Source organism: Cydia splendana, chromosome 19 (assembly GCF_910591565.1).
Source record: "Cydia splendana chromosome 19, ilCydSple1.2, whole genome shotgun sequence".
NCBI classification, from domain to species: domain Eukaryota; kingdom Metazoa; phylum Arthropoda; class Insecta; order Lepidoptera; family Tortricidae; genus Cydia; species Cydia splendana.
The window spans coordinates 7,831,513-7,857,776 of NC_085978.1; the positions used below are offsets into that span (position 1 = coordinate 7,831,513).

The 26,264-nt window shown below is 37.4% G+C and overlaps 2 protein-coding genes across 3 annotated transcripts in view; one reads left to right on the forward strand and one right to left on the reverse strand.

Annotated features, from left to right (window-relative positions):
* LOC134800242 (uncharacterized) overlaps nucleotides 1–26,264 on the forward strand; it is a 310,488-nt gene that overhangs the window by 220,684 nt on the left and 63,540 nt on the right. The gene's annotated exons all lie outside the window — the stretch shown is intronic.
* Nucleotides 10–20,433, reverse strand: LOC134800190 (apyrase-like). Of its 2 annotated transcripts, none has more exons than XM_063772679.1 (11): nucleotides 20,240–20,433; nucleotides 17,739–17,961; nucleotides 6,776–6,973; nucleotides 6,036–6,166; nucleotides 4,180–4,330; nucleotides 3,497–3,623; nucleotides 2,927–3,078; nucleotides 2,203–2,284; nucleotides 1,669–1,806; nucleotides 888–1,024; nucleotides 10–220 (listed from the first exon to the last, which is right to left on the reverse strand). In XM_063772679.1, the coding sequence occupies exons 1-11, from the start codon at nucleotides 20,356–20,358 to the stop codon at nucleotides 95–97; spliced, it is 1,584 nt and encodes a 527-aa protein (XP_063628749.1). In that variant the 5' UTR covers nucleotides 20,359–20,433; the 3' UTR covers nucleotides 10–94. The 2 variants fall into 2 exon arrangements, with proteins under 2 accessions (XP_063628749.1, XP_063628748.1); XM_063772678.1 differs by having other exon boundaries at nucleotides 83–490; nucleotides 20,240–20,432.

The following is a 26,264-nucleotide window of genomic DNA, read 5'->3' on the forward strand; positions in this document are numbered from 1 at the left end:
ATTTTATAAATAAAAAAAAACTAATTATGTACAAACATGTCTTGATAATGAGACAAATCATTGATTTTATTTTACTAAGTTAAAAGTATCACATTCAAATTTGAACTATGAGTCTCCCATCATACTTGGGAATAAGGGGGGTTATTTTCTTAACGTAATTCGTCAACACCTCTGATTCTTCGCCCAATTGAGTAACATCTATAGCGTTGGCGTTTAAAAGCTGAAAACAATACTAATTTTTAATACAAGTGCGAAAAGTAAGCAATTTGCAAGGAGTCGCTCGTTTTCTACTGAGGCCTAAGTTGGGGATTCCTTGTCGCATGTGAGTTGCCCCTTATTAAAATGTTAAAAGTAAATGTCACGTTCAGCTTAGAACTTTGAGTCGTCCGTCTAACGAGGAGGTGACAGGGGTGATTTTTTTGATGTAACTCGTCAAAGTCTCCCAATCTTTTGCAATGTTTACTACATCTTTGGCGTTGGTGTTTAAAGGCTGAAAAGCAAATTAATAAAACACATTTATTCAAGACATTCACATACATTTACATAGCTCAAAGGCAGAATAAAACAAATTCACGCTAGTCACGCTAGAACGGTTGGGTCCCGGCTCCCGGTCCAGGCGTCCGACACTTCATTTCTATAGAACAGCCCGGACCCGAACCGTTCTACAACTTCTACAGTGAGTCATCCTTAATGCTATACAGACCGGCGCGGAATTAGTGATACCATGACAGATAAATAACACCAATTTACTACCCAATCATTCCGCCTTTGCACTCATTCCGAAGGTACCTACTAAAATATCAGATCGCACGGATAAATTGCCAATCGAACTGTTATTTTAGTATGTTTTAAGATATAAGGTTTGGATTTTTTAAATCGATATTTACCTCAGACTTGTCCTTCACAAATTGTGGTGTAACGCATTGGTATTCTTTTTCGTCTTCCATAGGCTTCCATTCGGTATCTTCTTTGACTAAAATTGAATCGATGGATTTGCTCGTTGTATTCACGGTTAGTTTTAAACCTGAAAAATATTGTTTAACAACAACGTCAATAAAACCAACAACTACAAACGCAACATAATATATGGATGTTGTCGCGCGTCCGGCGCGTCGCACACACACATACACACTTCATACAATAGGCATTTATTCAAAACCAATTCCCAGTATAGAACTTCTTGAAATGAAAATTGGTAAACTGCAAGTAAACTGCCATAATTTTGATGATATTGCAATGATAATATGCTAAACTGCTGTTCTGATGATGCAGTCAAACAGGTATAACAGAATAAGGTAAGGTAAGGTATTGTAGAAATCAAACATAAAGGTAGAGTTAGACCAATACAAGTCTGTAACGATTTTGATAGCACACGCAGTGCCAGTGTTATTTAATACGTCATAATGTCATAGAAGTTTGACGTTTAAGGGCATTTTCATTTTAACTTGTACTTTAAAGCGCGACTTAAGTCGTGTTTCAGTAACGTCTAACCGTTACATTCCTGACTAAATGTATGGGATTTGACATTGACCGTCTGGCCGGCCATTAATGGTACACAGTTAAGTGAAAATGCCCTTAAAATAACACTTGCACTGCGCGTGCTAGTAACATCGCTGCAGACTTGTATTGGTTTGGTTATCTTGTTGAGATAAAAATATTAACACTTACCTCCGACTTGTGGCAAATTAAATGGATTCTTTTTCAACGATTCTCCCAGCTCCTGTTTTACAAATTTCCCTTGTATCGTGAATGACAGTATCGCGCTGCCGAACGGTAGCACATTCATTATATCGCCTTGGGTTATATCTGGAAGCATATAAACATAATTTGTAATCCAAGAAATCGAATAATTTATTCAAAACTGTAAACTTAATTTTTTGACTTCCTTGCTTGAGTCTTCATAAATACATAGAAAAGCGCGAAAATATCACCATTATTCTATTTTGTAGTCTTGAAGTTGGCTGTTTGTCGATAACACGATAGTATCGATTACGGCACGATTCGGGAAATGAATTAGAGATTAACTAGATATGATATAGTAAAGATAACTTCACTATTTCATATCTAGTGAATCTCTAATTCATTTCCCGAATCGCGGCGCCAGCCGTTATAAGGTACCTTTTGCAGTGGAACGTCACATATCTTTACTATTTCATATCTAGTGAGTCTCTAATTCATTTCCCGAATCGAGCCGTTACTCACCTCCTTTGTCAATAAAAGTCCGTATCATTTTATTAAAAATAAACGATATAGACGTCAGATTTGATGGAGCTTTCTGTTTTGCCTGTAATGAGAAACACGTACGTATTATTTTTAAGTTTCATAACAGAACTTAAGCAAGATAAAATATGGTCGACTTGAAATTAATTATTATTAGAACCATGTTAATTTTAATGGTTTAATATCTTGGCTCAGTGGATTGTCATGTTTCTTATATTAGCCTTGTAGTATAAAATATCTATAAATGGATGTAAATCGTTTAGGAGTACTAACAAGTTAAGACTCATTAGTCTTAACTGGCTGGCACTCCTTAACGATTGTCAACTTTATGTCAAACATTAGTAGCTAAAATATAGCTATAATTGAGTCGCTTAACTTCAAACTCGGGTAAATCCATTTGTCAGATCATGCGATTTTGGTATTAAGAAAAGGTAATAGGGTAGATATTTGCTGAGAGGGTCGAATGGATTTACCCGAGTTTGAAGTTAAGCGACACAATTGTAACAGGCGCTTATTGGTCTATTTCGAGAACAGACATTTAAATAAACAGATGTTTTTGGCATAACACTAAAAATTTTAAGTGAAAATAGTGAAATATCAGCGCTCAAAATTTAATTCTAAATAAATAACTGATTTGCAAGACCGAAGTGATCCCATAAGTGTACCGTGAACAAAGTTTTGTACTGTACACTAAAAATCAACTCACAATATCCAAGAAGGAATCCGCAATGATGTCTCCAAGAGCACACTCTTCCGTGCCACACATGCTTAATTCGTCAGTGGCGGTGCCAATAACTCCATTTATGGCCTTGTGCATCTGATCCATGTAAGGTTTCATAAGTGCTTTTATGTTTGGATCTAAAAATAAAACAATATGGTAATATACCAATATAACTCTGCAACGATTTTGACAGCACAGACTGTGCAAGTGTTATTTATACGTCAGTTTAGGCTATCAAAATCGCTGCGGACTTATCTTGGTCTAACTAAAGCTTTCTCTTAGTCTCTTATTTTTCCTCACAGCTGCATTGAGATTAAGCACCCTATAAAAATCTGAATATAAAGGGGTTGTGAATAGACAATCCCAATATTGTGTCAGTTCATTATAAAAATTGCTACACTCATTAGGATTTCTTATTTTCCTCATTTATATCACAATTATTATATTGTTTTTAGCACCTGGCATTTATACGAATAAAAGTTCTACGCGAATTGGTTTTTATTGTAAAAATTTTTTGTCTAGCTCTGCTTATTTATGTTATTTCAATACAAATACCTTCAGGAATACTTCTGTCCAAAAATACTGGCTCGGCGTCAAAAGATACAATTTCCCCATTGGCGTCGAAATTGACACCAATATTTCCCAAATATTTGCTGTACGCTGAAGCTGTTATAACAAGGACCTGCAAAAGAGGCATATTCAACGAAATTATAAATTATTATGGATCAGGCTACTAAGATTGACATATTATTCCCTTAACACATTTTACGCCATTAAATTCGATCTTCGACCAATTAGGGCTACCTAAACAAATAGAAATAAACAGAAACACACAAGTACAAAACTAGGATGTAGTTACTCTCTCTACTTCGTCACTCGGTTTATGACGCTTAGGCTGTTTGACCAGGCATGGTTGGCGTTTTAAGCATACCGCAGCTTCTTGAGCTATTTTCAAAATCACCAGACACTTCACCAGATCACCAGGCAGAAACAGATGAAAAATGAGTGTAATATACCTAAAGGTCGCCTCAATGCCTTAATAATTCTGTCTGGACGTTCGTCCTTGGTTGCAATATTGGGTGCCCTGAAAACCAGCGCCGTGTCTTACAGACACTGCTTATGCTGAGCGGCATCCTATTTGGTGTACGTTTTTTTTTGTACTTATTTAATTTGCTGTACCTAATGTATGTTTTTATGCCAAATAAATATTTTCTATTTCTATTTCTATTTCAACATACCTTGTGTCCCGGCCTGTTGTCAGCTTCTTCATACTCCGGATAGCCGCCGGACACCTTTTCATGGCTGGGAGCAGTTCCATTCCAGAGCAGACTGTGAGTGTGCCCACCGACTATGATGTCTACATTCTCGCCAACTGCTTTTGCCATTGCTCTGTAGGTAAAAAATATATTTGTAGGGTACGTCCACTGATTCCTTGGGTTGACATAGTTGTGCCGGTCAGCTCAAGGGAGTTCATTTGTACACAGTAAAGCAGTGACTTTAGGGAAAAGGTGTACTAAGTCTACCTCACTTGTTAAAGCAGTACGGCTGACTAGCATCAGCAACAACGTCTGAACGTCAGCAATTGTGGATCGTACGGGCTGAAACAATGCCACTAACGGGCGCACACGCTCACACGCAACTTTCAAATGAAGGCAAATCGCAATTCACTCCGGACTACTCCGGAGCTGACCAGCACAATAGTAAAGCCCAGCCAGAAATCTATACGGCTCGGCCATGACATTGAGCGACTTGCGACGGCGGCAGCGACAACCATAGGTGGGAACGAAAGGTCCGATCGCTGTGTCTCGCTCCAACTTATGGTTATCGCTGCCGCCGTCGTAAGTCGCTCAATGTCGTGGCCGAGCCGATATAGACGTCCATTATTCGGAAGGCGGAAAATCGAGCAGGTTGTTGATCGAGCCTTGGTGAACAGAGTAACGACCTCACGAGGTTGCGACCCTCACAATTCTTAACAATATAGTAAGACTAGTAAAGATGAGGAAAGGCTGAATTTATTTTATCTTTAAGGTCACTGCTTAATTTTTTTGGGGGTATTCTAAAACGTTACGTCTTTAAATTTATTTTTATGAAAAAAAATTGTCGCAGTAGAGCAAGAAAGACATAAAATTACCTAATATGATTGTATTTTTTAAATCTGGTCCGCTAAAGGGTTAAAATAGGCTGGCTTATCAGGCTAACACTGTGTAACATGCCAAAAAGTTAGTGTTAAATAACCTTAAAGGAGAAAGAAGTTTCTACGAGAAACTTTCAGTAAGATATACTGTGTTAAAATCTTTCGAGGATGCCATTTTCGCAAATGCGATTCGCCAAGTATCAAAAATTTACCCAGAAAATAAATATACAGTAAGCAGAAACTATATCCCACTTTAAAAATCTATTCACTCCTTTGCCACCGATGCTATTGCCTGTCTTCGGCATTATACTTTATAGCATGACATCTTTATTGGGATTTATAGCGCCAGGCTACTACTGTCTTTGCATTTAAATTGTCTTTAAGTCGAATATAAAATAAACTTCGATAGATGTGGATAAACCCGATAGGGTCTTCCATCAAATCTGAACAAGATTATGGATGAGTAACTTCAATCAAAATAGATATGACGTTTAATGGTGTCAATATTATAAAATTTGATATAAACTTTTGTAATAGACGAATAAAAAAATCTTGGATGTTTTTAAACCCATTATACGCACGATTCTTCAAATGTAATATCTGCCAGTAGGTTTTACTCGTAATTTGTGTTGATAACTGACTAAGGTAATTATGAAATTTATAGTTCACAATATAAGTAGGTCAGGATTTTTTTGTTAAAAATAACTAAAATTAATGATATCTGCGATTCCGGGAACGCATGGCCGCCAGCTCATCGTGCTGCGTTCGGATAAATAAGGAACTGGACTTTAGAGTCTATATATAGGGGCCAATTGCACCAACCACATTTGACAGAATGATCAACGTGAACTATAAAACTTCCCATACAATAAAATTTAACGAACGTTTTAACTTAACGGTGACATCAGGCGGTTTGGTGCAACTGGCACTAAGTCTATGGACGTGTTAGGAGATACTCACTTGTCAACGTAAAGTCCACAATGGGATAACACGATGATAATATCAACTCCTTGATCAGTCAACAGCTTGGCTTCCTTCTGGACTACAGGTAGAGGGTCCAGAAATTTAACGCCTTCTGAGTTTGATAAGTCCTACGAGAAAGAATCATGATAAGTACCGTCTTAATTATAGTTCATTCTTAATTAATTAATTTAAAGAGTTGTTGTTCTACTAGATGATGATGCAGAGTATTCCACAACCACATCAGCCTCTCACGCATCCGTGTATTTGTACTTCTAGTATCGCTAAAATTCACCTCAGAAGCTCTAGATTAATTTGTCTGCGTACCAGCAGACCGGCAGACGGACCACACACTTGTCTTCCGTCGTGGTTAATAAAATAAAAACATACATTCGCGCTGCGCTGTGTCGAATTGCTTCATTTTCGGCGCTCAGCAGAACAAATTGGGTTATTGTTGTGTTTGACGTTTTTTTTGACACACATATACGTATACATATAAATAGAGTAACTAAAATAGTAAATACTATAATAATTTAGTATATAAAGAAAGTAAGAAAAAGTGACCAAGCCTCCGACACTTTCTCTTCTTTTTCTCTTTAGTAGGATTACACATGACATCTTTTATCGGTAAACAATTTATACAATAGGATAGATACTTATAGTAGTGTGTATACTTAAAATTGTACCTAAATCAAAATAATTTATTCCCTAGTTACTAACTTTATAATTATTTATTTTACTTTGGTATCCGGCGTAGTAACCCCAATGATGCCGATCTTCCGTCCTCTCCTCTCCAGCACCACATGAGGCTGGAACAAGCCTTGTAGAGAAGGCTCCCGAGTGATGTCTAAGTTGGCCACCACCACGGGGTCCTTGAGTGCTTTCAGGTACGGTACCAGGCCTGCTACCCCGTCGTCGAACTCGTGGTTTCCTACAGTCTGAAAATAAACAAGAAGTTAACTGATATTTGTGAGAGTAAGTTTCTTATGGTGCAAATAAAAAAAAATACAATGTTTAAATGTTGTTGCGGAGTCTGGTTAATCGGCGCTTCATTCAGAATTGCACCGACGTGTTTGGACATTATGAAATGGGACAATGAGATGTTCATTCGGCCTGATTCTAATTTTAATAAAGGTCAAAAATTAGATCTTGATACGAAATGGATCGGATCTGGCAGTGTCGTTTGTCGCTTGAAAAAACGTCACTTTCGACATTGATCATGACACGATATGGATTGATAAAATTGATGTTCATTAAAATTAGAATCAGTTGCGGTATCATGGTCGCATTTTTATCACCTGTCATGCCATGCGTCACTTTCGCACTTACATATTTGTTAGAACGTGACAGGCATGGTGACAAATGATAAAAAGCCGACCATATTAGCCCCACATGCCGTTAGATTGTGTAAGATGTGATATGTCAAATTCGTGCTTCGAATTTGACAGGTGATTTAGTTGGCGGTGGTTCTGACTCAAAAGTTAACGATTGAGAATTCAGTGGCAACAAAATAAATGGTGCAGAGTATAACGCCTTCCATTTCGGCTGACAAACTGCTGGGCACGTTTTTTCGATTTTACCACTGTATTATAAAATTATAATGGTTATGACAATTTGAAGTCATCATTTTCGTGGTCAAATAAAGTTATTTTTTTATATAAACATCCGTCCGTTAATTTTCGTTGATACATTATTAATTAAATAATGCACATTGTTTTCACTTTATAAACGGATTTCCATTCAAATTGTACAGTTATGAGATTTTAAAATAAACAAAATGTTCTTTTTCGTGGTCATAAACCTCATTTTCGTTACCATTAAATTTGGATTTTAGCTTTTTTAAAACAAAATAAGCTTTATCGATCTCTGATAATATTAAGCACCTTATCGGTTCATATCCTAATGTTCAAATCAAAACAGACCACATCAAAATGTGCGTTTTTATTTCTGTAACATTTATCTTACACCTCAAATAATGACCCAATTAATAACTTATTATGATCACAATTATAATCAAAGAGTTCAATATAATAATTATCGCGGTCTTCAACACTGCTACATCGATAACTTATGTCCATTAACATACAATCGAGAAACAAAAACTAAGTTGCTATTAGATAAATGACAAATTCAAATTTTTTGTGACAATAATGAATGTATTTGTGTTATGTTAGCACGTGGATACTGTGAATGTGCGTATGTACAAACAGCAACACTCCTTACTGTACATCGGTGGACTTTATTACAAATTACAAAAGGCAGTCATTACACCATTAACAGTGTGGGCGATGGTATGTAGTGATATTTAAAAATACAATAGACTATTATTTTTAAATGTCACTACATACCATTAATTATGTTTCTATGTACAGTCAACAACAGAGCTATGAATACAGGCAAAGTGCCAAAAATATGTATACACGACCTTAATGTACAGGCAATAAAGTACTGTATACATATTTTTGACACTTTGCCTGTATTCATAGCTCTGTTGTTGACTGTACATTGTACATTAATGTCTGTCGATTGTTTGACTTTTCTCGTTTCATCACCGGCCGTCGGTAGAATAGGGTTAGTAACATTTTTGAATTGATCAGCTCTTGTGTGATGTGCCTAGTTACAGGTGATGTTAGACGGTTGCTAGTCAATTTCCGTACGGCCATAAAAAATATTGTCAGTCTATACTTAACAATGAAGTCGTTATTAATGAAACATGTAAAATATGTCATATGATGCGTGATTAAAATAATCGCAGACACTTCAACACACTAGAGAGTGATAAAAATAATAACAACGTTTGAGATATTTGTGTTTGTACTCAATGCCCATTTATTTATATGTAGTCTATTAAGATAATTGTTCGAATCTCTGTCAGATACCTACTTGACGATAGTGATAAAATAGTACATTACGATACAAGTAGATATAGTAGAAAAGTAGGATATTCGCAACGAGTGGCGATAAATTGAAACACGACCGAAGTGTTTTAAATCGACACGAGTTGCTAGTTACCTTTTTGCACGTGTATTGTAACAATGTTTTACAGTATATATGGCCCTTAAAATTTTTGACATAGGCACGTATTGTAAATATGATTTACGAGACAGATTCACTTATTATTTTTTGTGTGTATGTACTTATGTATCATCACATTATGACGTTTATATAACAAGCGATATTTTTGAATATTTAGTTATATTGATTTTTAGGGTTCCGTGCCCAAAGGGTAAAAACGGGATTCTATTACTAAGACTCCTCTGTCCGTCCGTCTGTCTGTCTGTCTGTCACCTGTCTGTTTGTCTGGCTGTATCTCATGAACCGTGACAGCTAGACAGTTGAAATTTTCACAGATGGTGTATTTCTGTAACAACAAATACTAAAAACAAAATAAAATAAATATTTAACTGGGGCTCCCATACAGTAAACGTGATTTTTTTCCGTTTTTTGCGTAATGGTACGGAACCCTTCGTGCGCGAGTCCGACTCGCACTTGGCCGGTTTTTCTGATGTTGGCTCGGCTATAAAAGTGTAGGTAGATATATTTCGATATGTATGATGCATACATATACATGATCAAATGAATCCATTCAGCCCAGAACTCTATTCATAGAGCCCCGTTATTATGTCACATGTAGATTGATCTCTGTACACGCAAATGTTGCCTTGACAAATACAGGTTATTAATGTTCATAGTCCGGTTATATAGGTACGGCGAAAGAATTAATGTAAAAGAAATGATATTTAATTTGAACGCAGCGTACCTATTGGGTGTTCGTAGAAACGAACTGACCGTATTAGAAACACCGAACTGCGTTCCAAAACTTAATATCAGATTTTTTTTAAATCTCTATGTAAATTAGTAATACATAATATGTATGTTTAATTCTAGAGATAGTTCGAAAAGTGTATAATGTGTGTAATACAAGTGTACTAATTTTATGATACTGACAACATATGTATTAACAGTATAAAAGTGTCTTGGCTGGAGCTCTAAACTTATACTTAGTGTTTGCCTCAATAAAGAATAAATAATTGTGCATGTGGGCATGAAGGCCGCAAAGCTGAAATGGGACTGGGTAGGGCACATTTGCCGAATGCACCCAGAACGCTGGGCCCAAAGTATCCACGGACTGGATCCCACAGGATGCATCTCGGGACAGAGGAAGACCCAAACGGAGATGGCGGGACAACCTCGATACATTCTGTGTGGAGTGGCGGGAGTGTGCATTAGACAGAGACAAGTGGCGCGCAGTGTTGCCAACTCGGATTTTGAAAAAATGCTAGATGAATGTCTAGAATATGCACTTGATGAAAATAGGCACTTAAAAGTCAATCCACGAAAAAATCAGCAGTCAATTTAACTGGATTTAGTTGCCATTTTAAAATTATTATAGTCCGTCGTCGTCCATCCGCCTATCCACCACCACAATTCAAAATTCATATGAAAATTGAGGCGATGGCGCATATTGTTGCTGCCAACTTGGTGCAAACTTGGCTTAGACCAAATATGCAAAAAAATATGCCAGATGCTAAATGGTAAATTTTGATGCCAAAGTGAGTGAAAATATGCCAGATCTGGCATAAAGCTGGTGGCGCGAAAGAGGGGAGGCCTTTGCCCAGCAGTGGGACACACTAATAGGCTAAAGAAAAAAAAACCGGCCAAGTGCGAGACGGACTCGCACACACACGAAGGGTTTCGTACCATCATATATATAAAATTGAAAAACCAGAACGGGATAAAAAACGAGCGAAGAAGAGAGATGGCGCCTTACAAATTTCTAAAAAAGTTTTTGACACGTATCTCGAATACAACGCACGTATGCTAAGAAAAAACTGTTTAAATCTATTATCTACATATGAGAATAAAACTAGAACATAAAAACTATCGCTTTCGATGCGTATTTAATTTACAATAAGGAAAATAAATTTTCATAACAATTTTCATTTTACGACTTCGACCATTTCTCGGGAACTCTCGGTTGGTTTCGTTTCGAACTTCAAATTGTTAAAATTAGGCTTAATTAAAACGCGTCTTGTTCGTTAGCCATTTTTATTCGCAGAGCAACAGGCAATTGTTACAACCATAGATAATATAGAGTAGACATACTCCTAATTCAAATATTCGAATCTGGAACATCTTGTGGTGGCAGCTTTACCACAGACAAACAATATAACCTCAACACACCCCCTCAAGTCTAGAACTCTAGTTATAGAACTTGTAATAACATAGCAATAAGTTAAACAACTTAAAGTAACATAGCAATAAGTTAAACAACTTAAAGTAACATAGCAATAAGTTAAACAACTTTTAAAGTAACATACTTCTGTGCTAGAATACAATATAATATAGCCCTACGACTAAAGTCTTGGGATCAGTCTGCCGACCACTATATTATAACAACATATTAAAACAATTATGCATATACTTTATGCTTGTGCATGAAACACAGAATATATGCAATATATATTCATACAATATCTATATGATATTTAACTTGTTCACAAAATAAACATGTTTGACATTTGGTAGCGACTTAGTAAAAATATCTGACACATTTTCATCAGTAGGCACATATGAAATTGTTATAAGTTTTTTATTGGCAATATCTTTAATATAATGATATTTAATCGCTATATGTTTAGAGGCTTTTGTATTAATTTGGTTTTGAATCAGTTTTATAGTACTCTGGTTGTCAATGAGCAAACAGGGAACATTAATTGCACCAAGTGAGAACTCTGACAGAATACCTTTGATGTGCATGAGCTCACTTACAGTATGTGCACCCGCTATAAATTCTGCTTCAGATGTACTAAGAGCTGTGCAAGTCTGCTTGCGAGAGAACCATGAAATAATATTTTTACCGTGAAAGATAACGCAGCCACTGGTGCTTTTGCGATCCACCTTATCAGCAGCCCAGTCTGCATCAGAGTAGGCTATAAGAGTAGGATTCTCCGACTTCACGTAGAGTAGGCCCTTGTCAGCTGTACCCTTGAGGTAACGTAGGACACGCTTACCTGCTTTCCACAAGTCTTCCGTAGGTCTGTCCAAAAATCTGCTTAAATAGGAGACAGCATAGGTTATGTCAGGTCGACTGTTGGTTGATATGTAGAGTAGTGAACCGACTAATTCTTTAAAAGGAACACTTATTACCTCTGCGCTGACATCTGCATTGTAGTTTACTTCCATGGGGGTATTTACTTTCTTACAGTCTTGCATCTTGAATTTTTCTAAAAGTTTCTGTATCATCTCACTCTGTCTCACTTCCAATCTGTCTTTCTTTCTTGTGACTTCCAATCCTAAGTAGTTCTTCACTTCTCCTAATTCTCTTACTTTAAATTCTTTCTTCAATAGATTGAGTGTTTCATTGTCATTTCCAAGTATTAAAATGTCATCGACATATAGTAAAAGCCATGTTTCACCTTTCCGGTATAGGCAAGAGTCATATTTTGATTGTATGTACCCATTTCCTGTTATGTATTCATGAAATCTATTATTCCAACATTTGGGAGCTTCTTTTAGTCCATATAATGCTTTCTTTAGTTTGAGCACCTTTCCTTCCATTATTTTTAAACCTTTTGGGCATTTGATGTACACATCTTTATCCAAGTATCCATTTAAAAATGCAGTTGGCACATCTAGCTGTATTAGTGGTTTATCAAGTTGAACAGCAATACTCAGTAAGAGCCTCAGTGTTGACAGTTTAGCTACTGGAGCATAGTTGTTGTAAGAGCTACTTTGTTGAAAACCCTTGGCTACGAGTCTTGCCTTTTTAGTTCCATCTTGTTTTGTTCTGAAAATCCACTTTGTGTCTATAGCTTTGCTTTCTTCTGGTAATGTTGCTTCTTCCCATGTTTCTAACTTCTTTTGTGAGTCTAGTTCTTTGGTGATTGCAGTTATCCACTCTTCATTTTCTATAGCTTCTTCAAAATTTTCAGGATCTCCGGATAGTAAGCAGTATGCTGCATAGTTTGAGTCATAATCTTGTAACATCTTCGGTTTCTTTATTTGTCTTCCTGACCTTGTTCTATATTCAACTGGATCTTCCGTATGTTCTTCGTTATTCTCTTCTTTATCTTCTTCTGCGCTTCCATTTTTGTCATCTTGAATCTCTTGAATACTGTCTTCATACTTATCATCTTCTTCATGTTCTTTTTTATCATTTTCATCTTCATGCTGTTCTTTTCTGTTATTTTCATCTTCTTGTTCTTCCTGTTCATCATCATTGTAGTACCTATATCCTTCTTCTCTTTTCTTTGGCTTTATTTCTTCATATTTAAATTGAGTCTCATCAAACCTGACGTCTCTTGCTACTGTTATTTCATTTGTTTCAGGGTTCCATACACGATAGCCATTTGGGGCGTATCCTACAAATATCATAGTTCTTGCTCTTTCTTCAAGTTTACTCTGTCTTGGTAAAATGTGTACCCACACTTTGGATCCAAATACTCTCAGCTTGGCTAAATCTCTGTGTCCAATCATCATTTCAGCTGGAGTATGGAAATTGATAGCTGAGGAAGGACAACGGTTGATCTGATAAACTGCGCACCTGACTGCTTCACCCCATAGTGTCTTTGGGAGTCCTGTCTCAACCAAAAGAGTCCTGGCTCGGTTGTAGATAGTTAAGTTCATACGTTCCGCCACACCGTTCGATTGTGGGCTGTAAGGTATTGTGTATAACATAATGATGCCTTTCTCCTTGCAGAAGTTACTAAGGATCTCATTCTTGAACTCACCTCCATTGTCACACTTAATCTTTTGAACTTTGTTGCCAGTTTGTGTTTCAATCTTGTTTATGTACTCAATTAACTTCTGTGTAGCTTCACTCTTCCTTTTCAGTAGTTGTACTTCGCAAAAATGTGTGTAGTCATCTATTAAGGTTTGATAATAAACTTCACCATCAGCTGTAGGGTTACTTACTGGACCTGAGATGTCAGTGTGAATAAGCTCACCAATTCGTCTAGAACGTGGCTTTGGAGTGGGATAAAATGGTAATCTAGTTGACTTACCTTGCATGCAGGGCCCGCACGGTGTCTCACTGTAGGGTAGCTTCATGATGCTCAGATGTTTTCGGTTAGCATGACCGAGTCTCTGGTGCCAAATGTTTTCATTTGCAGTCAGCATACCTAAATTGTGAGTGTCTAATTGCAAAGGTATAACATACAGGTTTCCTATCAGATTTCCCATAATATTGTAAGTTCTGTTGTAAACTGACACATTGTATCTATTAAACTTGACATCAAAACCTTTTTCTAATAATTTTCTGACAGATAACAAGTTGTGAGAGAGATTTGGAACTATTAGCCCTTCAATTGTCACTGGAATGCCATTAAAATTTAAAAATAATGTACCTTTATGACTACATGTTAAATATTGTCCATTAGCAACATAAATTTTGACAACTTTATCCAATTTTATTACATTTGACATATATTCTTGATACTCAGACCTTAGAAGATGTTCTGTCGCACCTGAGTCGACGATGAATTGCAGATGGCCATTAGTTGGATGACCGTGTACTCCTGCCTGGAACGCTTCATACGCTGTGAACGACACGATCACGTCATCGCTGGTTGACGCTGTGTTGCCTGATGATCTTGATCCATGGTAGCGTGGAGCATGTGCGCGGCCGGAACTGCTTCTAAATCTGGAGGGACGTTGGTAGCCTCTGGATAGAGATCTTCCACGATGGTAGCCTCTATGCGGTGGTCCGTCTTGGAATGAGTGAGGATTGTAGGAATCAGTCCATGACTCGCAGTCTCGCATCATATGCCCGTGTTTCCCACATCTGTGACATACGAGGAACGCCTCTTCATTAATGTTGGTGGCGTCTTCTTGGCCTAGCTTCAATTCTGCGTCTAGCAATCTAGCTTTCACTGTATCTACTTCGATTTGGCTGTCTGACTTATCTGTGATTAGCGTTTCAATCGCTGTGATGACATTGTCGTACGCTGCGGGTAGTGATGAGAGTAGATAGCATACCTGGTCCATTTTGTCTACTTCGGATCCAATAGCTTTCAATTCTCCTAACAGGGTGTCGAATTTCAGGAAGTAATCTTGTAGTTTTTCTTTAGAGCCACATTTCAATATGATGAGTTGGCGTTTCAGTCTCAGTTTGTTACATACACTTTTTCTTTCAAAAATATCTTCTAATTTCGTTATCATTTCAACAGCGGTCGTGCATGTTTTTACTATTTCAATATATTTATCACCTAAGCATTGCACTATTATTGACCTCGCTTTGGCGTCGTTCTTTTTCTTCGCCGTTTCGTCTTGGCTCGTTATATCAATACCTTTCTCTTCTAGTATGAGTTTCACGCGAAATTTCCAGTTTCCAAAATTGCACTTTTCGTCCAGTCGCGGATAATAATTCTTTTCTTGCGCCATTATTTATTATTTGTATTCACTTTTACTTTATATTTTAACACATTTAGCGCAGTGGAAGCGTGTTAAAATTAGGCTTAATTAAAACGCGTCTTGTTCGTTAGCCATTTTTATTCGCAGAGCAACAGGCAATTGTTACAACCATAGATAATATAGAGTAGACATACTCCTAATTCAAATATTCGAATCTGGAACATCTTGTGGTGGCAGCTTTACCACAGACAAACAATATAACCTCAACACAAATAACCAAAATTATGTTTGTTATGTTGGTATGCAGTGATTTCGACCTTTTTTACTCGAAGTAAAATAAAAAGTGCTATCAACCTCAACCTTTTACCTTAGTTTATGCCCATACGAGTGACATGCCATATAATGACTGATAATGACTTATCAATATCAATAGGAATTAGTATTTTGTTGTTTTAAATTTCTTTTTGAGTTATGTTATTCAGATTTACTTTCACAGCTTCGGCAAACAAATTCGTCCGGGGACCGGGCTGCCGAGATGGGCCAAAAATACAATTAAAGTTGATAGCAAGTTATAATGTAGGTAGATAAAATTTAAGTGCATGTTCAGATATTTTTGAGCGAAACAACCTGGTGAAAATAAGCAAACGTACAGTCAGCAGTCGGCCAAATATCGTAATATAACTCTGTTGCCATAGAAATAAGGATGTGTTCCGATATACTGGCGGAATACTGAGAGACAAAAGTGGCTAAGCTTACATTGGCTCGGACATTTAGAGAGAATGGGAGAGGATCCTGCCGTGACGAGAGGTCGAGAGCGTACTTGGGACAACGAAATGGGAGACGCCCAATTGGACGTCATAGGTACCTACCGCTGGAACGACGTAGTTGCTCGAGATCTGCTTATCCTCGGCCATGGGGACTGGCGAGAGCTATCGCAAGACCGAGAAACATGGTGTGTTTTGTTTTGTCTTTTCTCGGAGGCCAGGATTCACATAACCGTAGTAAGTAATGTTAGTATTCAGAAAGGGAAATGGGGAGTACGTACGTTTGTACCAAAAGGCGATTTATGGGCGGTGGTCGTCCATATTCGTCTTAAGGCGGAAATTAATCTAATGAACGTTTTTGCAATTAGGCTTATAAAAATAAATAATAATTTTATGTTGAAACGAGTTTTAAATAAATAACTACGTAGATGAAAAAGTATAATTTTGCCTTTTATCAAATCACATAATTTTTTTCAGATATTTTGCGTATTAAGTTATCCAAATAACGGGTACAAATAAGAAATCCCTATCACCGTTACCGAACCCTGGCAGGGTTGACACGCTCTTTATTTCATTTACGCGAGCGGAGCTGCGGGCCCGTCTAGTTATCTATAAAAACGGTCACCCATCCAAGTACTGACCCCGCCCGACGTTGCTTAACTTCGGTCAAAAATCACGTGTGTTGTATGGGAGCCCCACTTAAATATTTATTTTATTCTGTTTTTAGTATTTGTTGTTATAGCGGCAACAGAAATACATCATCTGTGAAAATTTCAGCCGTCTAGCTATCACAGATCACGAGATTTAGCCTGGTGACAGACGGACGGACGGACGGACGGACGGACAGACGGACGGACAGACGGACAGACGGACAGACGGACAGACGGACAGACGGACGGACGGACAGCGGAGTCTTAGTAATAGGGTTCCATTTTACCCTTTGGGTACGGAACCCTAAAAATGAGATTTTACACTTCTACTTATATCACTTTACCCGCGAATAAATACAGCAATTCGATCACGGGTACCTAATGAAAACTGACCATGTGCGATTTATCAACGAATAAAAGTAAGGTTTCATTCATTCATAATAATTGATTCATTCGTAAGGGTTCGAGGCTCTTCAACTATGACCGTTATTCCCAGTTAGACCCGCTATTCCCACTCACGAGAGCGATGGACGGACCTCTAACTTGACCTGGGTGCGTAGCCAACGTACCAATCGTTAACGCTCCGTAGCGAACGAAACGCAGTCACTGTCGCACTAATACGGAAGAGTGATAGAGTTCGCTTGTCATCTTGGCTAGGCTTCCAGCATTCGCTCGGTATACCCCTTACATTTTATTTTATCGTATTCGCGTTGGCTTTGGCTTTGGCTCCGCGTATGAGAATAACATACAAATCCTAATGAGTCCTCGCCTGCGCGGTACGGGGGCGACGGGGTGGGACGACTAAGGGTGGCGGGAAAGGTGCGAGCGGGTGTACGCCTGCCGCCCGCACCTTCCCCGCCACCCTTAGTCGTCCCACCCCGTCGCCCCCGTACCGCGTAGGCGAGGACTCATTTAAGCGGTCGGTCTATACTTACATGAGCATCATTAGGCAGCATATTGATAAAGGTGGACATAACTTTATCCTTCATCAGAGTGTACCAGTAGGTGCCTTGGAAGTCGTCTCCAGCATTCAAGAGAAGGGCATCTGGTTTCTGGCTTATTAAATGTTTGATCTCGTAGAAGAGTCTTGCGAACCCGCCTAGGCACCCTGTGTCGTTCGTTTTGCATACTGTGTCCTTTACTGACGTCTCTTCGAACCTGGAAATTAGTAATAACTATTATTTATAATTTATATGTTTAAGATAAGTAATCCAAGAGTCACACCAACCGTGTATATGCCCTGAATCCTATCTTGCACGTGGAATATGCATATACCTACTTCACCATGAGTTATGACCTCCTAAATTATACAGAGTAGTTGGGTATGTACGTACTTAATATGTGAAAAAACTAATTTCCAAAAAATGCTCACTTTACTATTTTATTTAAACTATGTAAGTTATATTACATTTTTTAGTCTGTTCTTAAGTATATAAAATGGAGTTATCACAAAACACGTGAAGATGGGTCACAAATTCAATTTTTTATACTTAGTGGTTAACTCTATCTAGTCGAAGAACCCTGGCCTGTAGGGCTAAGATGGTCGGCTCTTTATCATTTGTCACCATGTCCCGTTCTAACAAATATGTAAGTGTGAAAGTGACGCATGGCATGACAGGTGATAAAAATGCGACCATGATACCGCTTCTAGATGTATTGCGTGTCTGTCAAATGTGTTTATGTCTGTAATTAAAACCTATATAGAATAATATTTCGTTACAGGCTAGGTATCTATTACTAGAGTTAATTGAAAAACGTTTGGTCAGAGATACAAAATTATACACCTGTAGAGAATAACATTTATCAATACGAGCATAAAGTTTAAACTCGTTTGCCAGAACTCCCTTCACTTTTCTTAAACGCTTTGCAAAAACACAATGCACATTGTTTAAGCACCTAAATTATATCTTTTTCTGTCATTCAAATAACAACGTTGACTACATTTATTTAGGTTCAGTTTTACTTTAAGCCGAGTCTAGCCATGTGACTCTGGATGTTGTCTTGAATATATTATTAGCGTTTAGTACTCAGTATGTATTATAAGGCTCGTGAAATAAACGATTATCTACCTTAACTTTAAAGACATAATGTCATCCTGGCGTCCTAATGTAAATTTCGCATGTTTGCTATCACTTTCAATACGTTACTTTCTCTATTTACTAGGTACCTAATATTTTGAAGGTAAATATACACTAAAATGATAAGTATGTCTTAAACTTCTTGGACTGAACTAACATATGGGATGGGAATAAATAATTGTCATTTTAATATAGGATGATAATTTATATAAAAATATTGAAGCCTAATAAAATGTTTACCGCGTTTGAATAGTATAAGAAACGATGTGGTTTGTTTTCTAATTATGGTGGTTAATCTCGCAAAGATCAATTAGCATCGTTATTTTGCTAACTTAGGTATTTAATATTTTTTGGATTTTTATTCCGTGAAGTCAGTCATTATCTTTTAAAAGCTAAATGAAGTACTTAATGATTACTTCAAGCAAAATGAGGTATTATCCGTTAATTATTTTAAATAACCTCTAAGCATACTCTCATCAATGACAGCCAAAAAAAGAAACGAATCGAGTATTTACATGTTGTTTAACAACTCACTTACATTACTTTCTAATTCACTTAATCGGTCTAAAACTAAATATTGCATACTTACTATAATTTTGCTTGAACTATTTGTCAGTTTATTATAGTTACCTATTAAAAACGTGTTTATTAATACAAATATATTTGACAGTATGATTTCTTTAAGTATCTTTTAGTTTAGGTATTTGACGTAAAATTGTATTTCATACATAGTTTGAATATTGTTAAATTATATTAGTAGTAAAATAGCCTAATCTAGACTTCGAACGATTAATACTACAACATTAATATGCAAGTGCATACATATTTTATTGTTATTATTTTGTAACTGCAAAAATAGTCCTGTTACTTATGCCAAAACAGACACACGAGCTGTTACTTGGGTGGATCAAATTTTGGTTATTTTATATACCATGATTTATAAACCAGGGTCTAAAAGTGACCCAAGCGACCCTAACCATGGCAACGAGTGACGATAAAATGTCGATTCACCCACTTTCAACTCGTTCACGTGGCTAAGGTTGTTGACATACAGCTCTCATATACGTTGTAACCCAATTGTTGCATTTGCAATCAGTGTATCTCAGCCCTAAAAATGTGCCTTCATATTTAATAATGTTTCACTGATATTTAAAAACAACTGTCTAAGTATTTTTGAGCCATCCTGCATTACCTTTGCTTAACTGAACATTTGGTTTTATTGAAATAAAATAAGGTTGTTAATGTCACTTTAGCGGGTACTTTATCTGTTTATTTGTAGTTTTCCCTTCCTTATATTTTCCCTTGAATGTCTGAAGTTACTTGAAGACAACCTTGCACGCAATTCAACGTAATCTTACCTGGCGTGAAAATCGTTGTAATGCACTATATCTAGTCTAAATGTATCATTTCGTAACACTCCTCCTGCCACGGATCCCAAAATTACACACAAAAACAAAACACCACTCAAAACTTTCATTTTGTCGTCACAAAAAAAACTATTATATAAATAAATTAAATTGTCATGATTAAAAATAAATAAATAAAATAAATATACGTCCAAGTGAGCGGATCCGTTAAGTAATACTAAGCGATATCAACTACCTACTTACTATCAATTTAAAGTCAATGCAATATTAGTAAGAATGATCATTACACAATTGCGAAACTATGGTCATGCGACTCACTACTCTATTGTGTTGTATCAAGGTCGCGATTGCAACGGAAAAGGCGCGTAGGCACAATACGAAGTTTGTGCATGTTGAGATAATTTGGTTTGTTGATGTTTCACAGTTTTACGAACTATAATTAAGACATTGAACTAGTCCAATTTTAGGCAATTAAATTCTATTAACGTAAGAAGTAAGGTAACTTTCACTTAAGAGCGCTCTTACAAGAAAAGTCGAAATAACGCAAAATTGATGATACTAGTCGACGAAATTCAGGACTTTGTGCTCATTATTAGAAACAATGAGTACTTGTTCCAGTAAAAGCGTCTTCTTATCTTTTTAAATATCGTTGTAAATATTAGAAAAAGGACTTATTAAATTAGTAATGATTTTTTTTCTGATGGTCGTTTCCGAAAAACCCCGTGAAGCACTGAATGGCAAGCTCTTATTTGGAAATGTTGAGAAGTTTACTCTGCTAAACCTGGCTATTTTGTATTACTAATACCCTGTACTTTAGGCATATCAAACGATATTTTTCCTACACACCTTTGAGAAAGAGAAAATCAAAGTAAAACGAACTCAATTTTCTCTCCGAAACAAGTGTCAATTCCTACGAAAATCTACTTAATATCGAAGTCATTTTCATACTCAAGCAATCTGCAACGTTTGCTTATACTGTTGGTATACATTAGTGTTTATGAAATTCTACTATAATTTTTTGGCAATTTTTTGAAAACTACTCTATATTACCGATGACGCGCGCTGCGCCAGCTCAGTGCCGCGGCAGAGCTTGTAGAGGTAGGACGTGTGTCGGTCGGCTCCGCACATTTTCAACGGCGACAACGAGATTTTTTATCATTGTGTGCGGCGGGCGCCGTGTAAAACGCTATACTGTGTGCGTGTAAACCGCAACGAGAGACTTTGATCCTAGCACTGTTTTTTATAGTATTATAATTTATAATGGTACAGTTTAATAAACTACCGGACAGGATTAAAAATATTTGAAACGACCTGACATTCTATATGTATTAATTTTGACTCAAGATAGTACTCAGGGTCTGATGATGGAGCCGGAAGGTGGTCACCGGTACCAATCAACCATGCAACTAAACCACTTCGTGTTTAGGCTCGTTTTATTCATCTCAACAAGATCTTTGACACAAGATAGTACTCATGGTCTGATGATGGAGCCGGAAGGTGGTCACCGGTACCAATCAACCATGCAACTAAACCACTTCGTGTTTGGGCTCGTTTGATTCGTCTCAACAAGATCTTTGACACAAGGTAGTACTCAGGGTCTGATGATGGAGCCGGAAGGTGGTCACCGGTACCAATCAACCATGCAACTAAACCACTTCGTGTTTAGGCTCGTTTTATTCATCTCAACAAGATCTTTGACACAAGATAGTACTCAGGGTCTGATGATGGAGCCGGAAGGTGGTCACCGGTACCAATCAACCATGCAACTAAACCACTTCGTGTTTGGGCTCGTTTGATTCGTCTCAACAAGATCTTTGACACAAGATAGTACTCAAGGTCTAATGATGGAGCCGGAATGTGGTCACCGGTACTAATCAACCATGCAACTAAACCACTTCGTGTTTGGGCTCGTTTGATTCGTCTCAACAAGATCTTTGACACAAGATAGTACTCAGGGTCTGATGATGGAGCCGGAAAGTGGTCACCGGTACCAATCAACCATGCAACTAAACCACTTCGTGCTTGGGCTCGTTCGATTCGTCGCAACAAGATCTTTGACAAAAGTTAGTACTCAGAGTCTGATGATGGAGCTGGACTGTGGCCACGGGTACCAGTCTACCATGTAACTGAACCACTTCGTGTTTGGGCTCGTTTGATTCGTCGCAACAAGATCTTTGACACAAGATACTACTCAGGGTCTGATGATGGAGCTCGAAGGTGGCGACGGGTACCAGTCTATCACGTAACTGAACCACTTCGTGTTTGGGCTACGTGTTTGGGCTTCGTGTTTGGGCATCGTGTTTGGGCTTCGTGTTTGGTGTATCACCTAGTGTCAAAGATCTTGTTGAGACGAATCAAACGAGCCTAAACACGATGTGGTTTAGTTGCATGGTTGATTGGTAATGGTGACCACCTTCCAGCTCCATCATCAGACCCTGAGTACTGTCTTGTGTCAAAGATCTTGTTGAGACGAATCAAACGAGCCCAAACACGAAGTTGTTTAGTTACACGATAGACTGGTACCCGTGGCCACCTTCCAGCTCCATCATCAGACCCTGTGTATCTTCAGTGTCAAAGATCTTGTTGAGACGAATCAAACGAGCCCAAACACGAAGTGGTTTAGTTACATGATAGACTGGTACCCGTGGCCACCTTCCAGCTCCATCATCAGACCCTGTGTATCTTCAGTGTCAAAGATCTTGTTGAGACGAATCAAACGAGCCTAATCATGTTACTACATGGTTGATTGGTATCCGTGACTACCTTAATCATCATCATTATCATCAGATCCTCAACACTAGTTCGTTTTTAAACCCTCGTTGATACAAACTTTACAACCTATAGGTACCAAATGCTATGACGAAACATGTAAATAAGCGAGTACCTATAATTTATTTCGAGTAATACTTATACCTTCATAAGTACGAGTATGGGGCTATTCATAAATTACGTCGTTTCAAATGGAAGGAGGGGGGGATCTGGACATCGGATGATGGTAGTATGACGTAGGAGGAAACAGAGTCATCCGAAGTATGATTTTTGGATGATTTGAGGGGTGGGGGGGTCAAAAGTCGTCAAAAATAGATGAAAAATTAATTTATGAACACTGCACACACTTACATTTGCACTGCATTTAGTATTTTCGTACTTACCAAATAACAGTTTTAGGACTTTAAAAGTTAAGCACAGTTAGTGTTGTTATGGTTGATTTCAATATGCTTCGCGAAGGATCAAGAATGTTTAATCCATCATTGTAGTGCGAGTGTGGTAGAAGGGATCGGCATACTGAGCTCGCACGGCCTGCCGCAGCGCGTAAAATACCTAAACTCGCTCAACGCCGAAATGTAATAGCGCTCTTAAGAACAGTTTTGTAGTGGAGGTAGCCTTAAGACGAAACGGGAGCTGAGCTAAAAGTCAATTTTGAGATTTCAAGCTGAATATACCCGTCGCTCTGACGGGGCGTGAGAGACTGTATTTGTGTGTGTAATGCACGCACACAGATGCGTACGCTTGCACCCGCGCGCGCCTCATTGCCGACAATTTGCAATGTTATTTTTCGTGCGTTACAGCCACGAGGCGTTCACTTATTACTTACTGTGTTGCGATTGAATTTTTTGACCCGGCTTACGTTTACGGAACTCGATAATCTTTCTACTACTGTGACTTGGCTTTGTTTACTTGACTTTGCTGATCAGCTTATTGTTTTGGACTCCGTGAGTTGTGGTTACCTATTGGACCGCACGCAATTCATCTACCTTTATTCAAGTAATTAAGCGTAATTAGCCGAAACCTTTATAAGAGTGTAATTCATAAGAAGTACATAAGATATAATTTATGTACTGGTTTGCTGTTAGCTTTTAATTGTATCACTTTACATATATGTTACTCAAATAACTAACACGGTTACACTGTTGTAAGAACATTATTTTTCAGGTAGGCCTTATTATACCTACTATAGGCCTTATTACCTCCTAGTACCTTAGTAGTAGTAGTACTACTACGGAAATTGATTCAAAGACTCAAGACTGACTTAAGTGGCAGTAGGGTGTAGGGTTTTTTCTAGGCTTAATGAGTTCGCTGAAGCTTATTTTTTATACTTAGCGCACAGAACCACTAGTTTAACAGTATCAGCTCTAACCACATGTCACCATTTTGTCCTTTACGTAACAAACTCAGGGGCCCAGAATATCCGATGTATCTATCAAATCAAGGTTCTGTACCAAATAAGGCCCGGTTATTATAGTTCGTTATTTTTTAGCATTAGAAAGAAGGTAAACAATCATGACGTGTCTTTTTATTAATAATTACTGAAAAACGCTTTCAAAAATTAGTTTATATTACTTATGAAAGCAAAAGAATATAAAAAAGTATATGATTAATACATACATACATACATACATACAATCACGCCTATTTCCCGGAGGGGTAGGCAGAGACCACGGATTTCCACTTGCTACGATCCTGACATACCACTTTCGCTTCCTTCACATTCATAACATTCCTCATACACGCTCGCCGGTTTAGGGTGCTCTTGCTCATTAATATGATTAATATGATTTATAATTCTAACATATTTGCTATGACTTATTTTTCAATGGTAATTTTTAATAAGACATGTCAAAATCTGTTACCTTAATGCAAAAAAAAACGAACTTTAAGCGTGCTAACTTTCAAAATTTCATTTTTTATAAGATAGTATAAGTAGATGGGCAAAAATTTTGCGTCCATGTCCACCAGTGAGTAAGTGATTGAGATACCTAAACATTTAACTTTATAATGTAAAATGATATAATTTACTAACCTACTCGTTTAATTTCAGGTAGGTTGAATAAGGAACCAAGTAACCATGGGGAGGAGCAGTATTTACTAACATTTTCTTTTTGGGTCTTCAGAGTGTATCGTTTCCTTTTTTTTGCACATATTACACTTAAATATATATTCTCTGTGTAAACCCTTACGTCTTTCAATGACAAAGGCAAGATCAGCAAATGTACAATTTGTATGATCGTGCCTGATATTTGAGATCACAGAAAATAAATATTTTAAATCCACTATTCTGCGACCTTCTAAAATTTTGTTTTATCATGATTCATGATCAAAAAGCTCGGATTCAATAGTCATATCAAACGTCGATTATGCAGTTGATGATGAGCTTGCATTTTCTACCATTGGTGCTGCAAATGCATCAACCGGTGGCGATAAACTTTGCCCTCTTGTAAAACAAATTACTATTGTGATTGTGTCCAGCAAAAGGCCAAAATTCGGTTTACTTTCCTGTTTAAAATATTACTAATTTATTCATATTTCAGATTAGGTACTTAGGTAACTGTCTGAATGTTACAATGCCAGCTGGCAAATTCTATCACATTTGTTTGTTTGGTAGTCATGGTAACATTCACTTACATTGATATCCTTATTAAGATCTGTATCTTATTATCCAGACCTTAAAATATAGCCACCGTTGCCCTTTAAAAAAATACTGTTTAAATAATTGGCTACTCAAACAATGCTTCTATAGTATAAATAATGACTACACAAAAATGGGTAGTATTGTATATAATGCACGAAATAAGGCCCGATTCTTAAGCGCGTTTAAATTTTGAGGCCATGTCCGCTAATACTATAGACAAAATATCAAGTTTAATAAACACAAAAAAAAAACATTGATGGGCCTTATTTTATAATTTAGGCCTTACTTTGTAATTTAAAGTAGAGTTAGGCCAAGAAAAATCTATAGCGATTTTGATAGAACACGCAGTGCAAGTATTATTTCAAACGTCGCTTCTATGAAATTATGACATATAAATAACACTTGCACTGCGTGTGCTATCAAAATTGCTGTAGACTTTTCTTGGTCTGACTCTAAAATATTCTTTATTACACCACAAACATAAAAACAAATTTAAAAAAAACCGGCGAAGTGCAAGTCGGACTCGCACACGAAGGGTTCCGTACCATTATTTATAAAAACGGTCACCCATCCAAGTACTGACCCCGCCCGACGTTGCTTAACTTC

Coding starts and splice junctions, on each gene's coding strand:
- LOC134800190 (XM_063772679.1), bottom strand. CDS start 20,358: ATGAAAGTTTTGAGTGGTGTTTTGTTTTTGTGTGTAATTTTGGGATCC. Junction 3,624..4,179: donor ACAACAGGCCGGGACACAAG/GTATGTTGAAAT, acceptor CCTCTTTTGCAG/GTCCTTGTTATAACAGCTTC. Junction 1,807..2,202: donor GACTTTTATTGACAAAGGAG/GTGAGTAACGGC, acceptor ATATGCTTCCAG/ATATAACCCAAGGCGATATA.